General features: G+C 42.6%; 1 protein-coding gene across 7 annotated transcripts in view; it reads right to left on the bottom strand.

The window, feature by feature from the left end:
* Window positions 1-9,741: 9,741 nt before the first annotated feature.
* The window catches only part of alpk1 (alpha-kinase 1), a 154,021-nt gene continuing 140,383 nt past the window's right edge, over window positions 9,742-23,379 (bottom strand). For all 7 annotated transcript variants that reach the window (XM_072255960.1, XM_072255959.1, XM_072255961.1 and 4 more), the window contains one exon: window positions 9,742-12,878. In XM_072255960.1, the coding sequence (XP_072112061.1) occupies window positions 12,670-12,878 (209 nt within the window). In that variant the 3' untranslated portion in view covers window positions 9,742-12,669. The remainder of the gene's footprint in view (window positions 12,879-23,379) is intronic.

Here is a 23,379-nt window from a genome sequence, read left to right as displayed (position 1 = left end):
TCAACGTTTGATAGGTTTTAATGAGATTCCCTCCTCATTCTTCTACATTGCAGTGAGTAGAGCCCAGAGCCACTAATCACTGCTCAGATGCTAACCCTTTCATTCCTGGATTTGTTCTCGTGAACCTCCTCTGAACCCTCTCCAATGTCAGCACATCCTTTCTTAAATAAGGGTCTCAAAGCTGCTCTCAATACTCCAAGTGAGGCCTCAGTGCCTTATAAAGCCTCAGCATTATATCCTTGCTTTTGTATTCTAGTCTTCTTGAAATGTATGGATTGCATTCACCTTCCACACCACTGATTTAACCTGCGATTTAACTTTTAGGGAATCCTGCATGAGGACTCCCAAACCCCTTTGCATTTCAGATTTTTGGATTTTCTCCCTGATTAATAAATGCTCTATGCTTTCCAAAGTGCATGACCATGCACTTCCTGACATTATATATCATCTGCTACTTCCTTACCCGTTCTCCTTCTGCAGCCTTACTGCTTCCTCAGGACTTCCTGTCCCTCCACCTATCTTCCTCTCATCTGCAAACTTGGCCACGAAGCCATCAATTTTATCATTCAAATTGTTGACGTACAATGTAAAAAGAACTGGTTGCAACACAGACCCTGTGGAACATGACTAACCACCAGCAGCCAATCCAAAAAGGATTGCTTTATTCCCACTCTTTGCCTCCTGCCAATTGGCATTGCTCTATCTATACTAGGATCTTTCCTGTATTACCCTGGGCTCTTATCCTGTTTAGGAGCCTCGTGTGTGGCACCTTGTCAAAGGCCTTCTGAAAACTGAATTTCACAACATCCACCAGTTCTCCTTTGTCTATCCCGCTTGTTATTTTTTCAAAGAATTCCAACAGATTTGTCAGGCAAGATTCTCCCTTAAGGAAACCATGCTGACTTTGGCCTATGTGCCTCTAAGTACACAAAACCAGATCCTAAACATCATCCCAAACACTGAGGTCAGACTAACTGGCCTATAATTTCCTTTTTTATTTTTGGTCCCTCTCCCTTGAAGAGCAGAGTGACATTTTGAATTTACCTGTCCTCCAAAACCATGTCAGAATATATTGATTCATGGAAGATCATTACTAATACCTCTGCAATCTCCTCAGCCACCTCCTTCAGAACCCTGGGGTGTACACCATCTGGTCCAGGTGGCTGGCTTACTTTCACACCCTTCAGCTTCCTAGACACCATCTCTCTAGTAATAGCAACTACACTCACCTCTGTCCCTTGACAATTTAACTTCCAGTATGCTACTAGTGTCTTCCACAGAGAAGACTGATGCAAATTACTTATTCAGTCTGTCTGGGATTTCTTTGTATCCTGTAAATACCTCTCCAGCGTCATTTTCCTCTTGCCTCTTTTTTTATATATTTGTAAAAACTTTTGGTATAATTGTTGATATTGGCTAGCTTATCTTCATATTTCATCTTTCCACATTATGGTTTTTTTTTAGCTCCTGAATCATATCTGTTTCATTGCACAATTCCCAATCCAGAATTGCTGATCACTGAGTGGGCTCAAACACAAGCTGCTGCAAAAAGCCATCTTGGAGGCATCCACAAATTCTCTCTCTCGGGATCCTGCATCAACTTGATTTTCACAATCTATCTGCATATTAAAATCCACCATGACTAATGTAACATTGCATTTTTGACATGCTTTTTCTATCTCCCGCTGTAATTTGTAGATCACATACTGTTCGGAGGTCTGTAAATAACTCCCATCAGGGTTGTCCTAACCTTGCAGTTTCTTAACTCTACTCACAAGGATTCTACATCTTCTGATCTTATGTCACCTCCTTCTGAAGATTGGATACACTAAAAAATAATTGGGCACAATACTGCAAATAGGGTCTGTCTAGTGGAAGAATAATACAAAATTAGTTACAAAATTTGTTTTGTGTTTTATTTGTAGTCTGGTTAGGCCACATCTGAAGTATTGCATACATTTCTGGTTGCCTCACTATAGGAAGGATGTTGAGGCTTTGGAGACGGTGCAAAAGAGGTTTACCAGGCTGCTATCCGCTTTAGAGGGCATGCCTATCATGAGAGGCTGGACAAAATTGAGTTGTTTTCTCTGGAGCGGTAGAGGTGGAAGGGAGATATGATAGAGGTTTATAATATTATGAGGGGCATAGACAAGAGTACACAGGGCGTATCTTTTTCCCAGGGTAGAAATGTCTAATACCAGAGGGCATGCATTGAAAGGAGAGGGAGTAGGTTCAAACTGGATTTGAGGGATAAGTTTTTTTTTACTCAGAGAGGTGAATGCCTGGAATGCACTGCCTGGTACAGTAGTAGAGGCAAATACATTAGAGGCTTTTAATGTATGTTTAGATAGGCACATGAATGTGAGGAAGATGGACTGACATGGACATTGTGTAGATAGGAAGGATTAGTTTTTGTTTTTTTAAAAAATTACTTTTTAGCTGGTTTAGCACATCATTGTGGGCTGAATGGCCTGTTTCTGTACTGTACTGTTCTATACTATTCAATAATCTACACTAAATTCCAATGTGAACACTAACATTGATCTCTTTTAGTATTGTTCCTCATCAATGTCTGGTCCATTGACCAGTGCGTCTCTGATTCCACTGAAATTCAAGTGTCAAGGATGAGCTAGAGATAGGATGCTTGTGAAGCACACATATATTCTGAGCCAAGAGTTTATCTATTTCCCATCTGCTTTATTCCAGTAAGGTTGCTGATATTAATTTATTAAGAATAAGTGGCTTATTTTTCTTTAGCTTATTTTAATGATTTTAAGTATTTTCTAGGAAATTAGCACTCTTTAAAATGAAATTGACTATTTTCGAATTGTTTTAACTATCTCAGGTTATAGAAGACATTGCCAACACCTTTGACCGCTGTGGTGTAAAGGAATACAATTAGTTTATACGTGTGAGGACTTTGCTTGTGACTAAAACTTTAAAAAGGTAGGATTAACTATTAGTCACTTCAACTTGTCCCTTAATCAGAACCAATTTTAGGTTGAATTATTAATACCTGAACCCTGACCGGTAGATACATTTCTGGTTTTTGGTTGCTCCCACTTGTCTGATATTTCACGTCGAAACAAATATTGATTCTGCATATTAATAGACATACAACACACAGAGGACGGGAAGGAGTTTCTGTACCGTCAGGTGTAACAAATGCGATAAAAGCAAAGGCGGATAAAATGGGAAAGAAAAATAGCATCGTTAAAAGATGTAGAGAGAGGGATGAAATGAGCTGGACTGAGATCAGCCCTGTACCTTGGCGTATTTAATAGAAAAAATACCTGATGCTCGAAAGACGGCTGAACTGCAGTTTAGCTGTCGTTTTCTTTGAAATCTACTTCTCTTGGAGATAACAGAGAAACGAGCCGTGGGTAATGTTGGCTGTTTTCTTTTATTCTTGTAATAATGAGTGGGGCATGAGAGGTAAACGGCAGACCTTGCAACCTACTGTGGGCTTGTGGCAGAGCCGGGCTGTCGGTGTGACGGACCTGTGGCACTGTGTCACTATGAAATGCCTTGGCGCTCCTTTCTGAGCAGCGTGCAGTCGGACTTTCCCCAACAGCAATAGCAGCTAACACCATTTCTAGCTTCACCAGGACCGACACGGAACGATATGAATATGCATGTCATTAAAACCAATTTGTAGAGGAAACGATGGCGTTGGTGGGAATTATTTGAGATTGAGCCGCTCTGTGGCTTTCTTCAGACCGGAGGAAAGGGCTGCACAGAATAGCCATTATAGTCTGGATTTGGCCGCTGGCTTTCTTGTCGCCCTCATTCATGTGCGTGCCGTATGTTATCCGATGAATTATACTTTTTGTTCTTTCTCTCCAAGCCTTTCTTAATACCCATGTGCGTGACAGGTATCACGCGGATAAAACGGCTGCAGTGTCGCGGAGTTTCCATCTAGTCCCAACAACCGTTAAAAAGACAAATGGAAATCTCATTACACACCCAGCTCCTTGATAGAACCAATAATACAATTCAGCTTCGTTTACTAAATTAGATACAAAAAGGACCTTTTGATACAGTCGGATTGTTTCACTGACATCCCCGATTAAAACAAACATTTCCATAAATCTCAAAGGGAGTCCACTGTTTCTGGAGGAAAAAAAACCCACATAAATAAAATTGTAAGTGTCCAGTGTAAAGTATTCAGAGGAAGAAGAATGATCTTTCAGTTTGGAAGCAGCTGAAATGGCTTTTCCTTTCACAATGGTCAATATGCCAAATGCCTATGGCTGATGGACAGACTGTGCAATGAGATTGAGAGTGTAATCCCAGCTCACCTGGCAGAGCCTGAGTTATCAAGGAGCTGCCAGCAGTCGCTGAAAAGGAGGATTACTCCTTTGGGTAATACGGTTTGATTGCAGAACCCTTTCCCATTATACAGCTGTACCACCCCCATATTGCACTGTTGAAAATCCATTAAGGATTGATGTGGTGTTGTAGGGTGTGTCTTACAATAACGTGGAATTCAGTATGGGATTTAGATATGTCTAATGGATATTAGACTTGCAGTAGCTTCCAGCATGCGGCATTATGTCTGGTATTTTTCCCGTAATCCGAAGCAACATGTTGGCCAAATAGAGGAGAAAGGGCTCTCACGTGACTGACAAATTATTAATTCATATACACAGGCAAGTATACTACAACTTGACTAATGCCAATACGTCTGATTTTTGAAAGGCAAGTAATTTGGCTTGTCAGCTGCTGTAGTCTGCATTTTCCTGGCGAACGTGGCACACGTGAATATTTTTGGCCACTGTGCTCTGACTTGAAAGACGTCAATGTTCGTTTCCCTCTCAGTGAGACCTACCTGATCCAGACTCAGTGCAGTGACGCAAAATGGCTGCAAGATTGGCTTCTGGGGCTATCTTTAAAGGGTATCACATTCCATCCCCTACCCCACCCCCGGACTTTGTGATTTCAGTTTCTGAGTCCGACGTGAAAAGCATCATTCAGGAAGGTGAACTCACGGAAAAATCCTGGCCGAGTACTAAAGATCCGCGCAGATCAACTGACTGGAGTGATCACCGACATCTTAGATTTCTCGCTTCCGCAGTCTGAGGTATCCGCCTGATTCATGTAGGCTTCAATTATGTGGGTGCCTAAGAAGAACGTTGTACCCTTCGTCAATGACTATCATCCAGTAGTACTTATATCCACTGTGATGAAGTGCTTTGAGAGGCAGGTGACGAAACATATCAACTCCTGCCCGAGAGGCAACTTGGATCCATTCTAATTTACGTACAGGTCAACAGCAGATTGGCTCTTCGCTCAACCCTGGAACATCTGGAGAGTGAAGATGTATGTAAAGCTTCGGAAGTTAGGATCAAACGAAGCACATGAGTTTGAAGAAGCCCGAAAAGAACTAAAGAAGGGAATTAAAGCCAGGAGGGGCCATGAAAAGTCATTGGCAGGTAGGATTAAGGTGAATCGCAAGGCATTCTATACTTACATCGAGAGTAAGTGGATAACTAGGGAGAGGGTGGACCACTCGGGGATAAAGGAAAGAACATTTGCTTGGATGAGGAGAATGTCAGTGAGGTACTAAGTCAGTATTTCACTTCAGTATTTACCAAGGAAAAGGATACGGAGGACCAGGAGATCAGTGCTGAGTGTATAAATACATCAGGGCATTTAGAGATCAAGGGGGAGAAAATGATGGGCCTCCAAATGAGGATTAAGGTGGATAAATCCCCAGGGCCTGATGGGATTTACCTCTGGTTATCGAAGGAGTCAAGAGTCAAGATTGCTGGTGCATTGACCAGTATCTTCATGTGCCCTCTAGGCACAGGAGAGCTCCCGGAGGGCAGGTGAGTGGCTAATATTGTACCTTTGCTGAAGAACGGAACAAGGGAAAATCCTGTGAACTATGTACTGGTGAGTTTCACTGCAGTTGTAGAGAAATTGCTGGAGATGGTTCTTGGGGATAGGATATAAGAGTATTTCAAAATGCATGGCCTAATTAAGGAGCCAACATGGCTTTGTGCAGAGCAGGTCATGTGTTACTAACCTGATTGAAATTTTTGACAAGGTGACGAGAGAGATTGATGAAGATAGGGGAGTGGATGTTGTCTACATGGATTTCAGTAAGGTGTTTGACGAAGTCCCTAATGGGAGGCTAATCCAGAAGATTAAGATGCATGGGGTCTGCAGTGAATTGGCTGTTTGGACTCAGAACCAGCTTGAACATAGAAAATAAAGTGTAGTGGTTGAAGGAACTTGTGCAAGCTGGAGGTCTGCAATTAGTGGTGTTCCACAGGGATCTGTGCTGGGTCCTCTGCTGTTTGTGATGTATGTAAGTGGCCTGGACGAAAATATAGATGGGTGGGTTATTAAGTTTGCGCATGACACAAAGATTGGTAGAGTTGTGGATAGTGTAGAAGACTGGCAAAGAATACGGTGCAATATAGATCAGTTGCAGATATGGGCAGATGTAATTTAATGTTGAGGTGTTGCTCCTTGGTAGGGCAATGCAAGGAGACAGTACCCTGAAGTGTTGCTGAGCAGAAATACCTTGGGGTCCAAGTTCAAAGCTCCAGGAGAGTGGCTACACAGGTCGATAGGGAGGTTAAGAAGGCTTGTGGAAAGCTTGCTTTTATTAGTCGAGGTACTTGGCTCAAAAGTCAAGGGGTTATGTTGCAACTTTATAAAACTCTGGTTTGGCCATATCTAGGAAGGATGTCGAGGCTTTGGAGAGGGTGCAGAAGAGATTTACCAGGCTGCTACCTGGTTTAGAGGGCATATGCTATCATGAGAGGCTGGACAAAGTTGGGCAGTTTTCTCTGGAGCAGCAGAAGCTGAGGGCAGATCTGATAGAGGTTTACAAGATTATGAGAGGCATAGATAGAAAAGACTGGGATTACCTTTTTCTCCAGGGTAGAAATGCTTAATTCCAGAGGGCATGCATTGAAGGTGAGGGGGGTAGGTTCAAAGGGGTTGAAAGAGGTAAGGCTTTTACTCAGAAGTGGTGGATGCCTGGAATGCACTGCCTGGTGTGGTGGTAGAGGCTTCTAAGAGATGTTTAGACAGGCACGTGAATGTGGGGAAGATGGAGGGATATGGACATTGTGTAGGTAGGAGGGATTAGTTTTACTTTTTAGCTGGGTTGGCACAATGTGGGCTGAGGGGCCTGTCCCAGTGCTGTACTCTTCTATTTACTGAGAATGCCTGCAAGAAAATGAATCTCAGCATTGTATATGGTGACATGTATGCACTTTGATAATAAATTAACTTTGAACTTTGTTTTTCTTTCTAAGGGAAGTGAAACAAAAAAGGAACTTCTTTGGGACTCTTCTGTCCTGTCCTCATTTCCCACTGAGGCCACCATCAGCTCCCTTTGACATAATTATCTGTGTGTAAAATGGGTTAAAATACTGAGAATGGCTGTACTGCTGGCTGTCTGACCAGTAATAAGCTTGATGGCTTCTACTGGGTGAGTGAAATTGCCCCAGTTAGTGTAACTGTTAGCTCAGCCAGTCAGTCTGAGGCACTGCCACATTCACTTGCGATTCATGCCAGATACCAGACTGCTCCAAGCACATCCTGTCTTTGGTGAAGGTGAACTTCGGCCCCTGATTGATGAAGTGTTTGAAGCATTAGCAAACATCCTCAATTAAAAATGACAAATAGATGTTCCATCTCAGTTTCTGCATGAAGTCTATCTCAACACAATAACTAGCCACCAGCTTTTGTAAGGGAATATGTAAGTTTCAAAGTGCACTATAAAGTATACAACCTTGAGATGTGTTTGGTTACAGATAGTTGCAAAGCAAGGAACCCGAGAGAACCCAATTTTAAAAATATGACCAACCCCATCCCCCATGCCCACAAAGAAATAGGAAAAAGATACGTACAAAACAAATCATAAAAACAACAGAAGTGAGCAACAACAGCAGTCTGAACCAAATTGCGTCCTTAGAGCCAAGTCAGCGGAGCAGAGCGGAGTAGGCCCAAAGCCTCGGTATTTGTCATCGTATTAGCCAGGGGCACGAAGCACAGCAGACGGGGGCAGTCTCACGGCCTTAGCATCACAGAGAGAAGCCCCCCAGACCACCAGGACCGGCATTTAAATTGTCCGAATCTCGCACTAGGACTCTGGCCCTGCTGCCGGCGAATCGCTGTGGGCCTAGATTTCGCTGCCAAAGAAGCCGTTCTCAACCTCGCCAATATGGCTCAGTGTTTGTAGCAATCCACGCTCGTACCCAGGTTAGTTTGACGGGCATCAGAACTCCCCTGTCCCGTCTTCTCCCCTCCGAATTGTTCACTCCAACTAGCACGGCACATCCCACGATTTCGCTTTGCCTTCGTTTGCTTTTTCATTGCTTGCAGTGATAGCTTACCACAATTTACTTTTTTTAAAAAAGTGTTATTAATAATGGAGCAATGAATACAGCAAAAGCTCCAGGCCCATGTGAAATGCTAAGGATTTGTGGTTGAGAAATAGCCATTCCTCTGAGTTAAGATGTTCCAGTTTAATTATGACAGTGGCATATACACTTAGTAACCATTTTAATAGGAACCCCGGTACCTAATAAAGTGGCCACTGGGTGTATTTTCATGGTCTTCTGCTGCTGTAGCCATCCACCTTGAGGTTCGACCTGTTGTATATTCAGAGATGCTCTTCTGCATACCACAGTTATGAAGTGTAGTCATTTGAGTTACGGTTGCCTTGAACTAGTCTGGCCATTTTCCTCTGACGTCTCTCATTATCAAGGCTTTTTCACCCACAGGACTGCTGCTCACTAGATGTCTTTTGTTTTTGTCATGGTTCTCTGCAAACTCTGTTGTGCCTGAAAATCCCAGGAGATCAGCAGTTTCTGAGAAACTCAAGCCACCCAGTCTGGCGCAATCATTTCACAGTCAAACTCACTTGGATCACCTTTCTTCCCTCAATGTGATATTTGGTCTGAACAACAACTGAACCTCTTGATCATGTTCGCATGCTTTTATGCACTTGAGTTGCTGCCACATGATTGGCTGATTAGATATTTGCATTAATAAGGTGTATGGGTATACAGTGGCCACTCTGTATAATAGGGAAACTGTCACACCCACAAAAAAATAGAGAATCTAGCCAATTACTTCATGTTAACTTGTTTGAGCTGAACTTGTGTTTGAATTTTCAAAACATGAAGGATTGCTATTAACAGTGAAGAAATTCAGCAGTGATTCAAAAAGCAGATTTTGAAATATAATAATCATATATATTCTTAGGATATTATCCTTGGATACTATAGAGAGAGTGCAGAGGAGATTTACAAGGGTGTTGCAGGGATTGGAGAGCATGCCTTATGAGAATAGGTTGAGTGAACTTGGTCTTTCCTCCTTGGAGTGATGGAGGAGAAGAGGCGACCTGATAGAGGTGTATAAGATGATGAGAGGCTGACACGAGAGGGCATAGTTTTAAGGTGCTTGCAAGTAGGTACAAGGGAGATGTCAGAGGTAAGTTTTCACACAGATAGTGGTGGGTGCGTGAAATGCACTGCCAGTGATGGTGGTAGAGGTGGACACAATAGGGTCTTTTAAGAGACTCTTAGCTAGGTACGTGGAGCTTAGAAAAATAGAGGCCTATGCAGTAGGGAAATTCCAGGCAGTTTCTTGAGTAGGTTTCATGGTTGGCACAACATTGTGGGCCAAAAGGCCTGTAATGTGCTGTAGATTTCTATGTTTTTTGTTTCTTAGTTAAAATGCAGAACTTAAAAATGCAATTTGCAGCAAAAATTTTAATCCATAACAGTATTCATTGACATTTTTAATATTATGACATTACAACATAAAATATGTAATTAGGGCCGCTGATCAAGAAGAAATAATTACAATTTGTCATGGGTAAATGTGGTTTCACTTATAGTTAAACAATCATAGAGCACCAATGTCCAATGGATGATCCGAATGAAAGCATTTCTCTTTTAAATTTCAATGTAAAATGAATTGCATTGATAAGCTAAAATCTTCCTTGTGTTTCAATGTGGCTAGAATCTATCTTGTAACAATTTCTATAGCCACCTACAGAGCTCTGTATTCACCCTCTTACATATCCTTGACCTATCCTGATGAAAGGTCTCAGCCCTAAATGTCGACTGTTTACTCATTTCCATAGATGCTGCAGGGCCTGCTGAGTTCCTCCAGCATTTTGTGTTACCTAACCTTGATTTCATTTGCTCAATGTTACTAACATTTTGTTGCTATTAAACTAGAAAAAGTACAGAAAAGATTATGTAGTGTAGTAGATGGATAGGGAACCAGTGGAATGTAGTTCTTGGATTTTCATTAGACATACAATATTGTCCCAAACATGAGGTTGTCAGAGACCGTATTTGCAGTACATCGAGAAGTAATATATTTGCATAGATTGACAAATGATTAACAGATAGAAGACAAAGAGTAGGAATAAATGGGTTCATCACAAGCCGTGTCTGGTGGGGTTATCACAAGGATCAGAACTTAGACACCAAATACTGTATTCACAACCTACATAGATATATTGTCTGATAGGACCAAACGTAACATTTCCAGGTTTACCAGTGATGGGGAAATGAGCAATGATGAACATATAAGAATGGGCAACTTCATGGCAGATAGGATGCAATGGGATTAAAAACATGAAGTATTTAACTTTGGTAGAAAAATCTAGAAGCACTGATTATTTTCTAATGGTGAGAAACTGGAAAATATTAACATTCAAAGGGACCTTGATGTGTTTATACACAACCCGCTAAAGCAAACATATGAATACAGCAGGTGATAAGAATGGTAAAGGGATGTTTTCCTCTATTACAAGAGAGTCTCAGTACAAAAGTGAAGATTTTTTACTAGAATTATGTAAGACTTTCTGGAGATGATAGTGGTCATATAATGTGTAATTTTGATCTCTTTACCCATTGAAGAAAAAAGGACGTGGTTGCAATAAAGGGGTAGGGTGAAGATTCACCAGACCGCTTCTTCGAATGGCTCATCTGTCATATGAATGGAAATTAAGTAGACTAACTCTTTATTCTCTGAAAGTTTAGAATGACAAGTAACCTAATTTGGATGTGGAAAACTGTCAAACAGATTGAAGAGAATATAGGGAAATTATTCTTCTGACTGAAGGGACTAAAACCAAACTCTGAATAGGAGGTATGTCACATAAACTGAAATGAGGGGAAATTTCAATATTCAGGTGGGAATCTTCTACTTCAGGGTCTGGCATAGATTGTATATGGTAGAGAGATTGATAAACTTCTATATCGTAGAGGATTGAAGGAGTATGGAAATAGAACAGGAAAACGGTGTTGAAACAAAGATTAACCATTATGTTGGATAGAGAAAATTTGAAGGGCAGAATGGCCTCCTACTCCTATTTTGTATGTTTTTGTAATAGAGATGGGGGTTACAGAGGGGAGGACAATAGGAAGAAGAGGGCAATTGAAGGAAGTATGAAAAGGAGCAAGAACCTGGTGGTGTGAGTTCTGAGGCCCTGTACCACCTTCTTAATGGCAGCAGCCAGAAGAAAGCATGTCCTGGGTGCTGGAGGTCTCTGCTGACAAATGCTGTTTTCTTATGACAATGTTTCATGTCATGTTCTAAATGGTGGGGTGGTCTTTACTCACTGGTCTGTATCCACTAAATTTTGTTGGATTTTCTGTTCAAGAGCATTGGTATACCCATACCAGGCTGTGATGCAGCTACCACACAATTATAGAAGGTTGTGAAAGTTTTAGATGTCATACCAAATCACTAGAAACTCCTAAGGAAGTGCTTTCTTTGTAATTACACTTGTGTGCTGGGCCCAGGACAGGTCCTCCAAAATAATAACATTGAGAAATTTGAAGTTGCTGACCCTCCAATGACAACTGGCTCACGGGCCTCTGGTTTCCTTCTGAAGTCAATAATCAGTTCCTTGGTCTTGGTGACATTGAGTAAAAGGTTGTTGTTTTGTTGAGCATATAAAACATTGAGCTCATCTGAAAGCAAAGCCGAGCTGTCGCCTATGTTGCCTGAATTAACTTTCTAAGAGGTGATGGTATTCAAGCCCTGCCACAACTGTCCTTTGTTGACTCAAGTTTAGTCCCGAATTGCCACTTTGCCCGTGAGATGACTTTCTGGAGATTGTACCTGGACCTCTTGTAACTTTCTTGGGCACCAGACTTGAATGCTTCTGATTTGGTTTTCAGCAGATTGCAGATTTCCTGGTTCATCCAGGTCTTCTAATTGGGGAAGACTCTGAATGATGTTGTGGAGATATACTCATCTACAAGTGAGAAAGGGGAGAGTGAGAGGGAGAGTAGGGGAAAGAATCTGGAGAAGGAATGTAGAGAAAAAGAGGGAAGTGAAACTTCTCATATAAAAGTATTATCCATCCCTAAATGCTGCAAGATGTGGTGGGCATGCAGTGTTTTTCATAGTCTTAACCAAGTTTAGTGCAATCAGTGAAAGTTGAACCTTTTCCCGTTGTAATTCTGTATAAGGCGGACTTTACTACACAGATATTTGTAAGGTACACTACACATCCTGATTCACGGTTAGCACCGGCAGCTACCAACAAGGGTAATCTTGATGCAAATGCTGGAATAGTGGCTTGTAGGTTACCAGGGCTACATAGTGATCACCTTCTGCACCGATAAGGATGAGAAAAGATCCTAACAAATTCAAATATACTTCCCAAAACTATGTGGAAGTTATTTCTTCCAGGCTGTCCTTGCCAGGATCCTTCAAAGTGAGCATGTGGCAAATCTCATTGCATTCCTTGTGTTGGCAGTTGAAGAAGTATCTGATGCCTTGGTCTGCAAAGTTAGATCCCCCTCGCTGCTTTGTCACTGAGTGAATCTGAGGATCTGTTAGGTAAAGAAGACCTTTGCCATCTCCTGTGACCCAGCCTGTGGAAGAATTGGGTGAAAAAGTCAGATGAGAAAGTTCTCTTGAGACAGCAGCAAATACATATAAATGGAAATTCATTCTGGCTCTCATAAATTCAGTTGAAAAACTAAACTTTATTTTCCTTGTACTTTCCTAGAAAGTACTGTTACTAGAATTTTAATTTATTAACAATGTCATGTATGGCATCTATCTCAGCCAATTGTCTTGGAGATTATGTGGCAGGTAAGACTGTGGTGTACTGATCAAATGTCACTTTAAACTATATGCGTACTTATTTATCCATCTGTTTACCTGTTCATCCATCCATTCATTCAGTTTTTATTTATTGATTGAGATACAGTGCAGTATGGGCCCTCCTGGCCCTTTGAGCTGCTCGCCCAACAATCCCCCGATTCAACCCCAGCCAAATCATGTGACAATTTACCATGACCACTTAACCTACTAACCAATACATCTTTGGACTGTGGGAAGAAACTGTAGCACCCACAGGAAACCCATGCGGTCTAGGGGAGAATGTACAAATCCCTTATAGGCAGCAGAGAGAACTTGTCTAGTTTTGCTGATATGACTTGGTATTATTGTTTCCATAAATTTCAGATGTGTGTCACCTCTGTGTCTCATGTTTCCTGAACTCTGCTGTAAACACTTTGGCCTTAGAACATGTAAAGGTTAACAGCTGCATCACCTTATTTATCTAACCGTGGCCTAAGCAGTTAACTAATTTTTATTTTTGTTCAATAAGTATATTCCAAAAAAGAAGAAATTTTCGAATGGAAAAAGGATGCAACCTTTTGGTTGACGAGAAGTCAAAGCCAAAGTTAAAGCAAAGGAGAGGGCATAGAAGGAAGCAAAAATTAGTGGGAAGACAGGATTGGGAAGTTTTTAAAAGCTTACAAAAGGAAACTAAGAAGATCATTAAGAGGGAAAAGATTAACTATGAAAGGAAGCTAGCAAATAATATCAAAGAGGATACTAAAAGCTTTTTCAAGTATATAAAGAGTAAAAGACAGGTGAGAGTAGATATAGGACCGATAGAAAATGATGCTGGAGAAATTCTAATGGGAGATAAGGAGATAGCAGAGTAACTGAACGAGTATCTTGCATCAGTCTTCACTGAGGAAGACAGCAGTATACTGGACACTCAAGGGTGGCAGGGAAATGTGCGCAGTCACAATTACGACAGAGAAAGTACTCAGGAAGCTGAATAGTCTAAAGGTAGACAAATCTCCCGGACCAGATGGAATGCACCCTCGTGTTCTGAAGGAAGTAGCTGTGGAGATTGTGGAGGCATTAGCAATGATCTTTCAAAAGTCGATAGATTCTGGCATGGTTCCGGAGGACTGGAAGATTGCAAATGTCACTCCGATACTTAAGAAGAGGGCAAGGAAGCAAAAAGGAAATTATAGACTTGTTAGCTTGACATCGGTGGTTGGGAAGTTGTTGGAGTCGATTGTCAAGGATGAGGTTACAGAGTACCTGGAAGCATATGACAAGATAGGCAGAACTCAGCATGGATTCCTTAAAGGAAAATCCTGCCTGACAAACCTATTACAATTTTTTGAGGAAATTACAAGTAGGCTAGACAAGGGAGATGCAGTGGATGTTGTATATTTGGATTTTCAGAAGGCCTTTGACAAGGTGCCACACATGAGGCTACTTAACAAGATAAGAGCCCATGGAATTATGGGAAAGTTACATATGTGGATAGAGCGTTGGCTGATTGGCAGGAAACAGAGAGTGGGAATAAAGGGATCCTGTTCTGGTTGGCTGCCGGTTACCAGTGGTTTTCCACAGGGGTCTGTGTTGGGGCCGCTGTACATCAACGATTTGGATTATGGAACAGATGGCTTTATGGCTAAGTTTGCTGATGATACAAAGATAGGTGGAGGGGCCGGTAGTGCTGAGAGTCTGCAGAGAGACTTGGATAGACTGAAAGAATGGGCAAAGAAGTGGCAAATGAAATACAGCGTTGGAAAGTGTATGGTTATGCACTTTGGCAGAAGAGATAAATGGGCAGACTATTATTTAAATGGGGAGAGAATTCAAATTTCTGAGATGCAATGGGACTAGGGAGTCTTTGTACAGGATACCCTTAAGGTTAACCTCCAGGTTGAGTTGGTGGTGAAGAAGGCGAATGCAATGTTGGCATTCATTTCTAGAGGAATAGAGTATGGGAGCAGGGATGTGATGTTGAGGCTCTATAAGGCGCTGGTGATACCTCACTTGGAGTACTGTGGGCAGTTTTGGTCTCCTTATTTAAGAAAGGATGCGCTGACGTTAGCCCATCCTGCCCAGTGTTATCTTCTCAAAGACAATTAGGGATTGGCAATAAATGCTGAGCTACTTGATCCGAAAACTGAGTTAAAAAGAAACTGTCTTAAGCAAGGCCTGTCACTCCAGAAGCAGAGTGGTTTAAAGATGAGAGCACAGAGAAAGATAGAATAATTGGAGACAATTCCTAAATCATGGAACTTACATGTCCCCAGCCTCTGAGCCTCGACAGACCCACGGGAGAAGGGAGGTGAATATGCCAAAACAACACAAAAAAACAGGACTCCAGGCTCCTCAAACCTCCCTTACCATTCAAGATGATCTTGACTGATCCATGCTGCCTTCAACTCCTCTTCTGTGCCAGTTCCCTATAACCCTCATTCCTTGATCTTTCAAATATCTATCACCACCTTAAATATATCTAATAACTTAGCCTCCACTATCTCTGGGGCAGAAAGTTGCAACCCTCTACGAGAACACACTTCCACGCATCTCACTTTTAAATGATTATTATTCTAATCTCCAAGGAATGCAGACTCAAACTGTTGAGACATCCTTAACATAGAAACACAGAAAACCTACAGCACAATACAGGTCCTTTGGCCCACAAAGCTGCGCTGAACATGTCCCTACCTTAAAACTACCCAGGCTTTACCCATAACTTAACCCTCTATTTTTCAAAGCTCCATGTAGCCATCCAGTAGTCCCTTAAAAGACCCTATCGTTTCCACCTCCACTGCTACCGCCGGCAGCCCATTCCACACACTCACCACTTCCTGCGTTTTTAAAAAAAAACTTACCCCTGACACCTCCTCTGTACCTCCTTCCAAGCACCTTAAAACTATGCCCTCTTGTGCTAGCCATTTCAGCCCTGGGAAAAAGCCTGTGACTATCCACACAATCATTGCCTCTCATTATCTTGAATACCTCTATCAGGTCACCTCTCATCCTCCATCGCTCCAAGGAGAAAAGACCAAATTCACTCAACCTATTTTCATAAGGTATGGTCCCCAATCCAGGCAACATCCTTGTAAATCTCCTCTGCACCCTTTCCAAGGTTTCCATGTCCTTCTTGTAGTAAGGCGACCAGAAATGAGCACAGTACTCCAAGTGGGGTCTGACCAGGGTCCTATATAGCTGCAACATTACCTCTCGGCTCTTAAACTCAATCCCACGACTGATGAAGGCCAATGCACCGTATGGTTTCTTAACCACAGAGTCAACCTGCTTTGAGCGTCCTATGGACTCAGACCCCAAGGGCTCTCTGATCCTCCAAATTGCCAAGAGTCTTACCATTAATGCTATATTCTGCCATCATATTTGACCTACCAAAATGAACCACCTCACACTTATCTGGGTTGAACTCCATCTGCCACTTCTCAGTCCAATTTTGCATCCTATCAATGTCCCCTTATAATCTTTGACAGCCCTCCACGCTATCCACAACACCCCCAACCTTTGTGTCATCAGCAAATTTACTAACCCATCCCTCCACTTCCTCATCCAGGTCATTTATAAAAATCACAAAGAGCAGGGGTCCCAGAACAGATCCCTGAGGCACACCACTGGTCACCAGCCTCCATGCAGAATATGACTCCTCTACAACCACTCTTTGCCTTCTGTGGGCAAGCCAACTCTGGATCCACAATAAAATGTCCCCCTGGATCCCATGCCAACTTACTTTCTCAATAAGCCTTGCACGGGGTACTTTATCAAATGCCTTGCCAAAATCCATATACACTACATCTATGGCTCGATCTTCATCAATGTGTTTAGTCACATCCTCAAAAAAATTCGATCATGCTCATATGGCATGACCTGCCCTGTACAAAGCCATGCTGACTATTCCTAATCATAAAATGCCTCTCCAAATGTTCATAATTCCTGCCTCTCAGGATCTTCTCCATCAACTTACCAACTCACTGGCCTATAATTTCCTGGGCTATCCCTACTCCCTTTCTTGAATAAGGGAACAACATCCACAACCCTCCAATCCACCAGAACCTCTCCCATCCTCATTGATGATGCAAAGATCATTGCCAGAGACTCAGCAATCTCCTCCCTCGCTTCCCACAGTAGCCTGGGGTACATCGTGTCTGGTCCCGGTGACTTATCCAACTTAATGCTTTCCAAAAGCTCCAGCACATCCTCTTCCTTAATATCTACATGCTCAAGATTTTCAGTCCACTGCAAGACATCCCTACAATCACTGAGATCCTTTTCTGTACTGAATACTGAAGCAAAGTATTCATTAAGTACCTCTGCTATCTCCTCCGGTTCCAAACATACTTTTCCACTGTCACACTTGATTGGTCCTATTCTCTCAAATCTTATCCTCTTGCTCTTCTTATACTTGTAGAATGCCTTGGGGTTTTCCTTAACCCTGTCTGCCAAGGCCTTCTCATGGCTCCTTCTGGCTCTCCTAATTTCATTCTTAAGCTCCTTCCTGCTAGCCTTATAATCTTCTTGATTCCTATCACTACCTTGTTTTTTGAATCTTTTGTAAGCTCTTCTATTCTTCTTGACTAGATTCACAACAGCCTTTGTACACCATGGATCTTGTACCCTTCCATCCTTTCCATGTCTCATTGGAACATACCTACTCAGAACCCCACACAAATATCCCCTGAACATTTGCCACATTTCTTCCGTACGTTTCCCTGAGAACATCTGTTTCCAATTTATGCTTCCAAGTTCAAATCAAGTCCAGTCCAATCAAGTCACTTTTATTGTCATTTCAACCATAACTGTTGGTACAGTACACAGTAAAAACGAGACAACATTTTTCAGGACCATGGTGCTACATGAAACAACACAAAAACTACACTAGACTACAGACCTACCCAGGACTGCATAAAGTGCACAAAACAGTGCAGGCATTACGATAAATAATAAACAAGACAATAGGCACAGTAGAGGGCAGTAGGTTGGTGTCAGTCCAGGCTCTGGGTGTTGAGGAGTCTGATGGCTTAGGGGAAGAAACTGTTACATAGTCTGATCGTGAGAGCCCGAATGCTTTGGTGCCTTTTGCCAGATGACAGGAGGGAGAAGAGTTTGTATGAGGGGTGCACGGGGTCCTTCATAATGCTGTTTGCTTTACGGATGCAGTGTGTGGTATAAATGTCTGTAATGGCAGGAAGAGAGACCCCGATGATCTTCTCAGCTGACCTCACTATCCACTGCAGGGTCTTGCGATCTGAGATGGTGCAATTTCCGAACCAGGCAGTGATGCAGCTGCTCAGGATGCTCTCAATACAACCTCTGTAGAATGTGGTGAGGATGGGGGTGGGAGATGGACTTTTCTCAGCCTTCGCAGAAAGTAGAGACGCTGTTGGGCTTTCTTTGCTATGGAGCTGGTGTTGAGGGGCCAGGTGAACACCAAGAAATTTGGTGCTCTTAACAATCTCTACGGAGGAGTCATCGATGTTCAGCGGAGAGTGTCGCTCCGTGTCCTCCTGAATTCAAGAACCACCTCTTTTGTTTTGTTCACATTCAGAGACAGGTTGTTGGCTCTGTACCAGTCCGTTAGCCGCTGCACCTCCTCTCTGTATGCTGACTCATTGTTCTTGCTGATGAGACCCACTACGGTCGTGTTATCGGTGAACTGGATGATGTGGTTTGAGCTGTGTATTGCTGCACAGTGGTGGGTCAGCAGAGTGAACAGCAGTGGACTGAGCACACAGCCCTGGGGGCCACCGTGCTCAGTGTGATGGTCTTGGAGATGCTGCTTCCAATTCGGACTGACTGAGGTCTCCCATTCAGGAAGTCTAGGATCCAGTTGCAGAGGGAGGTGTTCAGGCCCAGTAGGCTCAGCTTTCCAATCAGTTTCTGAGGAATGATTGTGTTGAATGCTGAACTGAAGTCTATGAACAGCATTGGAATGTACGTGTCTTTTTTGTCCAGGTGGGTTAGGGCCAGGTGGAGGGTGATGGCAATGGCGTTGTCTGTTGAACAGTTGGGACGGTACGTGAACTGCAGAGGGTCCAGTGAGGGGGCAGCAGGGTCTTGATGTGCCTCATGTCGAGCCTCTCCAAACACTTCATGATGATGGATGTGAGTGCAATGGGACGGTAATCATTGAGGCAGGACACCTGAAGACTTCTTCGGCACGGGGACAATGGTGGCGGCCTTGAAGCACGTAGGAACGACAGCACTGCTCAGGGAGATGTTGAAGATGTCAGTGAGAATCTCTGCTAGCCGGTCTGCACATCCTCTAAGCACTCTGCCAGGAATATTGTCTGGTCCAGCAGCCTTCCGTGGGTTGACCCTGCACGGGATTCTCCTCACCTTAGCCACGGTAAGACACAGCACCTGGTCATTTGGAGGAGAGGTGGTCTTCCTTGCCGCCATGTCATTTTCCGCCTCAAATGAGCGTAGAAGTTGTTCAACGCACCTGGGAGGGAGGCAGCACAGGAAGGTGGTGTTGGCTTATAGTTGATGTCCTCAATGCCCTTCCACATGTGCCGCGTGTCGCCGCTGTCCTGGAAATGGCTGTGGTTATGCTGGGCGTGTGCACGGTTTGCCCCTCTGATGGCCCGGGACACTTTGGCCCTCACTGTTGTTAGGGCTGCCTTGTTGCCTGCTCTGAAGGCGAAGTCAGGGGTCCTCAGCAGCGCACGCACCTCCGTGGTCATCCATGGCTTCTGGTTAGCGCATGTGGTGATGGTCTTGGCCACGGTGACATCATCGATGCACTTGCTGATGTAGCTAGTCACCGATGCCTGATAGCCTCATATTTCCCCTTACTCCAATTAAACGTTTCCCGAACTTGTCTGTTCCTATTCCTCTCCAATGCTATGGTAAAGGAGATAGAATTGTGATCACTATATCCAAAATGCTCTCCCACTGAGAGACCTGACATCTGACCAGGTTCATTTCCCATACCAGATCAAGTACAGCCTCTCCTCTTGTAGGCTTATCTACATATTGTGTCAAGAAACCTTCCTGAACACACCTAACAAACTCTACCCCATGTAAACCCCTCATTCTAGGGAGATGCCAATCAATATTTGGGAAATTAAAATCTCCCACCACAACAGCCCTGATATTATTACTCCTTTCCAGAATCTGTCTCCCTATCTGCTCCTTGATGTCCCTGTTACTATTGGGTGGTGTATAAAAAACACCCAGTAGAATCATTGACCCCTTCCTATTCCTAACTTCTACCCACAGAGACTCTGTAGACAACCCCTCCATGACTTCCTCCTTTTCTGCAGCTGTGACACTGTCTCTGATCAACAGTGCCTCCCTCCCTATCCTTTCTGAAACATCTAAAGCCTGGCACTTGAAGTAGCCATTCCTGCCCCTGCACCATCCAAGTCTCTGTAATGGCCACAACATCATAGCTCCAAGTGCTGATCCATGCTCTAAGCTCATCTGCTTGATAAGAGAACTCCTTCATCCCAGGAATTAAATCTCTTTGTATTTTTCCCAGTGCCATTACAGGTTGAGTACTCCTTATCTGAAATGCCTGGGGCTGGAAGTATTTTGGATTTTGGATTTTTTTGGAGTTTGGAATATATAATGAGATAGCTTGGGATCGCCATCATTTCCGACTCTGATGCCGTTACTCCCGTAAGCAATCATTGTCTTGCACTTGTTCATTACACATATGTAGTTAATAGGAAAAATATTACATACCATTAATACAATGAAAATATAATGTGTGCGGAGGTAACGAACGCAGAATAGCAGCATGGGGAGAATACTTGAATCAACTGTTGAAGAACATCAAACTTTCAGTCTCCACCTACGATGTTGTATTTTGATTAAAAGGTTACAGTACACTGTATTTTTAGTTTACTTTTTAGGTTTTATATGGGGTACAAAAACAATCAGCATTGTAGATTTGTTCTGGTGTCAGATTTTCATCAGTGACAACCTTCAAAAACTCATCAATGAATTTCTCTGCTGCTTTGTAATCAGCAGATGCTTTTATCTTTAAAATATTTAAAATCTTTAAAAATTAAATGCCCTGCCTTTTCTTAAAATTCTCTGCAACCAGCCTGCTGAATATTCACCATTACCTTGATTTTCAGTTTGTTGTGATAGATCTTTGCTTGTTTCATATGTTCATTTCGACGCTGATGAATCCACTCTTTCAATAAATGATTGAGATCTTCATTTTCCACTTTATGCAGTTTTTCTATTTTTCATTACCTTCTGTTCATTACATATGTGAGGTCACTTCTTAGAACTGTCTGTGATGCACAGAGACCTGTGCATCAACTGGGAACCTTCCTAGTGCCTTCTGGAATTTTCCATTTCTGACATCATGTCCGCACTCAAAAAGAAATTTCAGATAAGGGGTACTCAACCTGTATATCCTTTTTCTGGTATGGGTACCAAAACTGCACAATTATCCAGGTATGTCATGAACAACACTGTATACAGATGTAACAAAATCTCCCTATTCTTAAACTCCAACACCTTTGTTGTGGCCAAAATGCTGATTGCTTTCTTAACTACTTGTTGGACCTGCCTGCTACCTCCTTGTGATTCATGCACTAGAACACTTATATCTGTTTGAATTTCACTCCTTTGCAGCACATTGGTAATTTAGATAATACTCTGCCTTTTCATTCCTTTCACTGAAAAAGATTAGTACAGCACACCACGTGCTTCATAAAATTACTCCATGATCAATCCAACCCTTCTTCCTACACGGCCCATAATCCTATTTTATCTTACATCCTTGCGCCTATCTAGAAATCTTTTGTATGTCCTTACTGTATCAGCCTCTACAATTCCCCTGCCAGTGCCAGGCACCTACCATGCTCTGTGTGTGTTTTTAAAAAAAAACCTACCTGTGATATCTTCCCTGAACATTCTTCCACCAGATGCCCTCTGGTATTGGCCATTGATGCCCTGGGACAAAGGCTGTCCACTATATCGATACCTCCCACAATCTCACTCACCTCTATCAAGTTGCCTTTCACCTTCCATTACTACAAATAAAAAGGTCTCAACTTGATCAATCTTTCCACGTAAGACATTTTCTCTAATCCAGGCAGGGTCCTGTTAAATCTCCACTGCAACCTCCTTAAAGTTTCCACATCCTTCCTATAATGTGGTGACCAGAAGTGAACTCAGTACTCTAAGTGTGGTCTAACCAGAGATTTAAAGAGCTGCAACATTACTCATGGCTCTTGACCACAATCCCCCGACTAATAAAATGCCAGCACACCATACACCTTCTTATCCTCCCAATTAGCTGGTGAGGCAACTTTGGGGGATTTATGGACATGGAGCCCAAGATCCCTCTTCTTCTAAGAATCCTATCGTTAACTTGTACTCTGCCTTCAAGATTGATATTCCAAAGTGTATTTCTTCACACTTTTCCAGATTGAACTCTACCTGGCACTAGTGTATTATGCTTGAACAAGGGAGACTACAACAGGATGAGGGAGGAGTTGGCTAATATGGATTGGGAGCACAGTCTATTTGGTAGGACAGTTGAGGAACAGTGGAATACTTTCAGAGATTTTTCACAGTGCTCAGCAAAAGTATATTCCAGTCAAAAGTAAGGACAGTAGATGTGGGGAGAGCCAGCCTTCGATAACTAAGGAAATAAAAGATAGTATCAAATTAAAAGCTTGTATACAAAGTTGCAAAGAGTAGTGGGAGACTGGAGGATTGGGAAAACTTTAAAAAAACAACAGGACAACTAAACAAGAAATAAGGAAAAGGAAGGTAGAATATGAAAGTAAATTAGCACAAAATATAAAAACAGATAGCAAAAGTTTTTATAAATATATAACGTGGAAGAGGGTGGCTAAAGTCAACATAAGTCCCTTGGAAGACGAGAAGGGGAGATTGATATTGGGTGATAAGGAGATGGCTGAGGCATTGAACAACTATTTTGTGTCAGTCTTCACGGTGGAGGACACGTCTAATATGCCAAAGAAGGACGTTATGGACAAAATGGGAGGTGAGGACCTCGATAAAATCACTGCCATTAAAGAGATAGTGATGAGCAAACTAGAGGGCCTGAAGGTAGGTAAGTCCCCTGGTCCAGATGGGATGCATCCCAGGGTGATGAGAGAATTGGCGGAGGTTATAGTAGACACGTTGGTAATCATTTACCAAAATTCTCTAGACTCTGGGCAGGTCCCGGCGGGTTGGAAGACAGCAAATGTCATGCCACTTTTTAAAAAAGGATGTAGGCAAAAGACGGGCAACTATTGGCCAGTAAGCTTAACGTCTGTAGTCGGGAAAATGCTTGAAGCT

The sequence above is a fragment of the Mobula birostris genome, chromosome 4, assembly GCF_030028105.1.
Source record: "Mobula birostris isolate sMobBir1 chromosome 4, sMobBir1.hap1, whole genome shotgun sequence".
Taxonomy (NCBI): domain Eukaryota; kingdom Metazoa; phylum Chordata; class Chondrichthyes; order Myliobatiformes; family Myliobatidae; genus Mobula; species Mobula birostris.
Note: the sequence above shows the minus strand (reverse complement) of the source record. Positions and strands in the feature narration are given on the sequence as shown.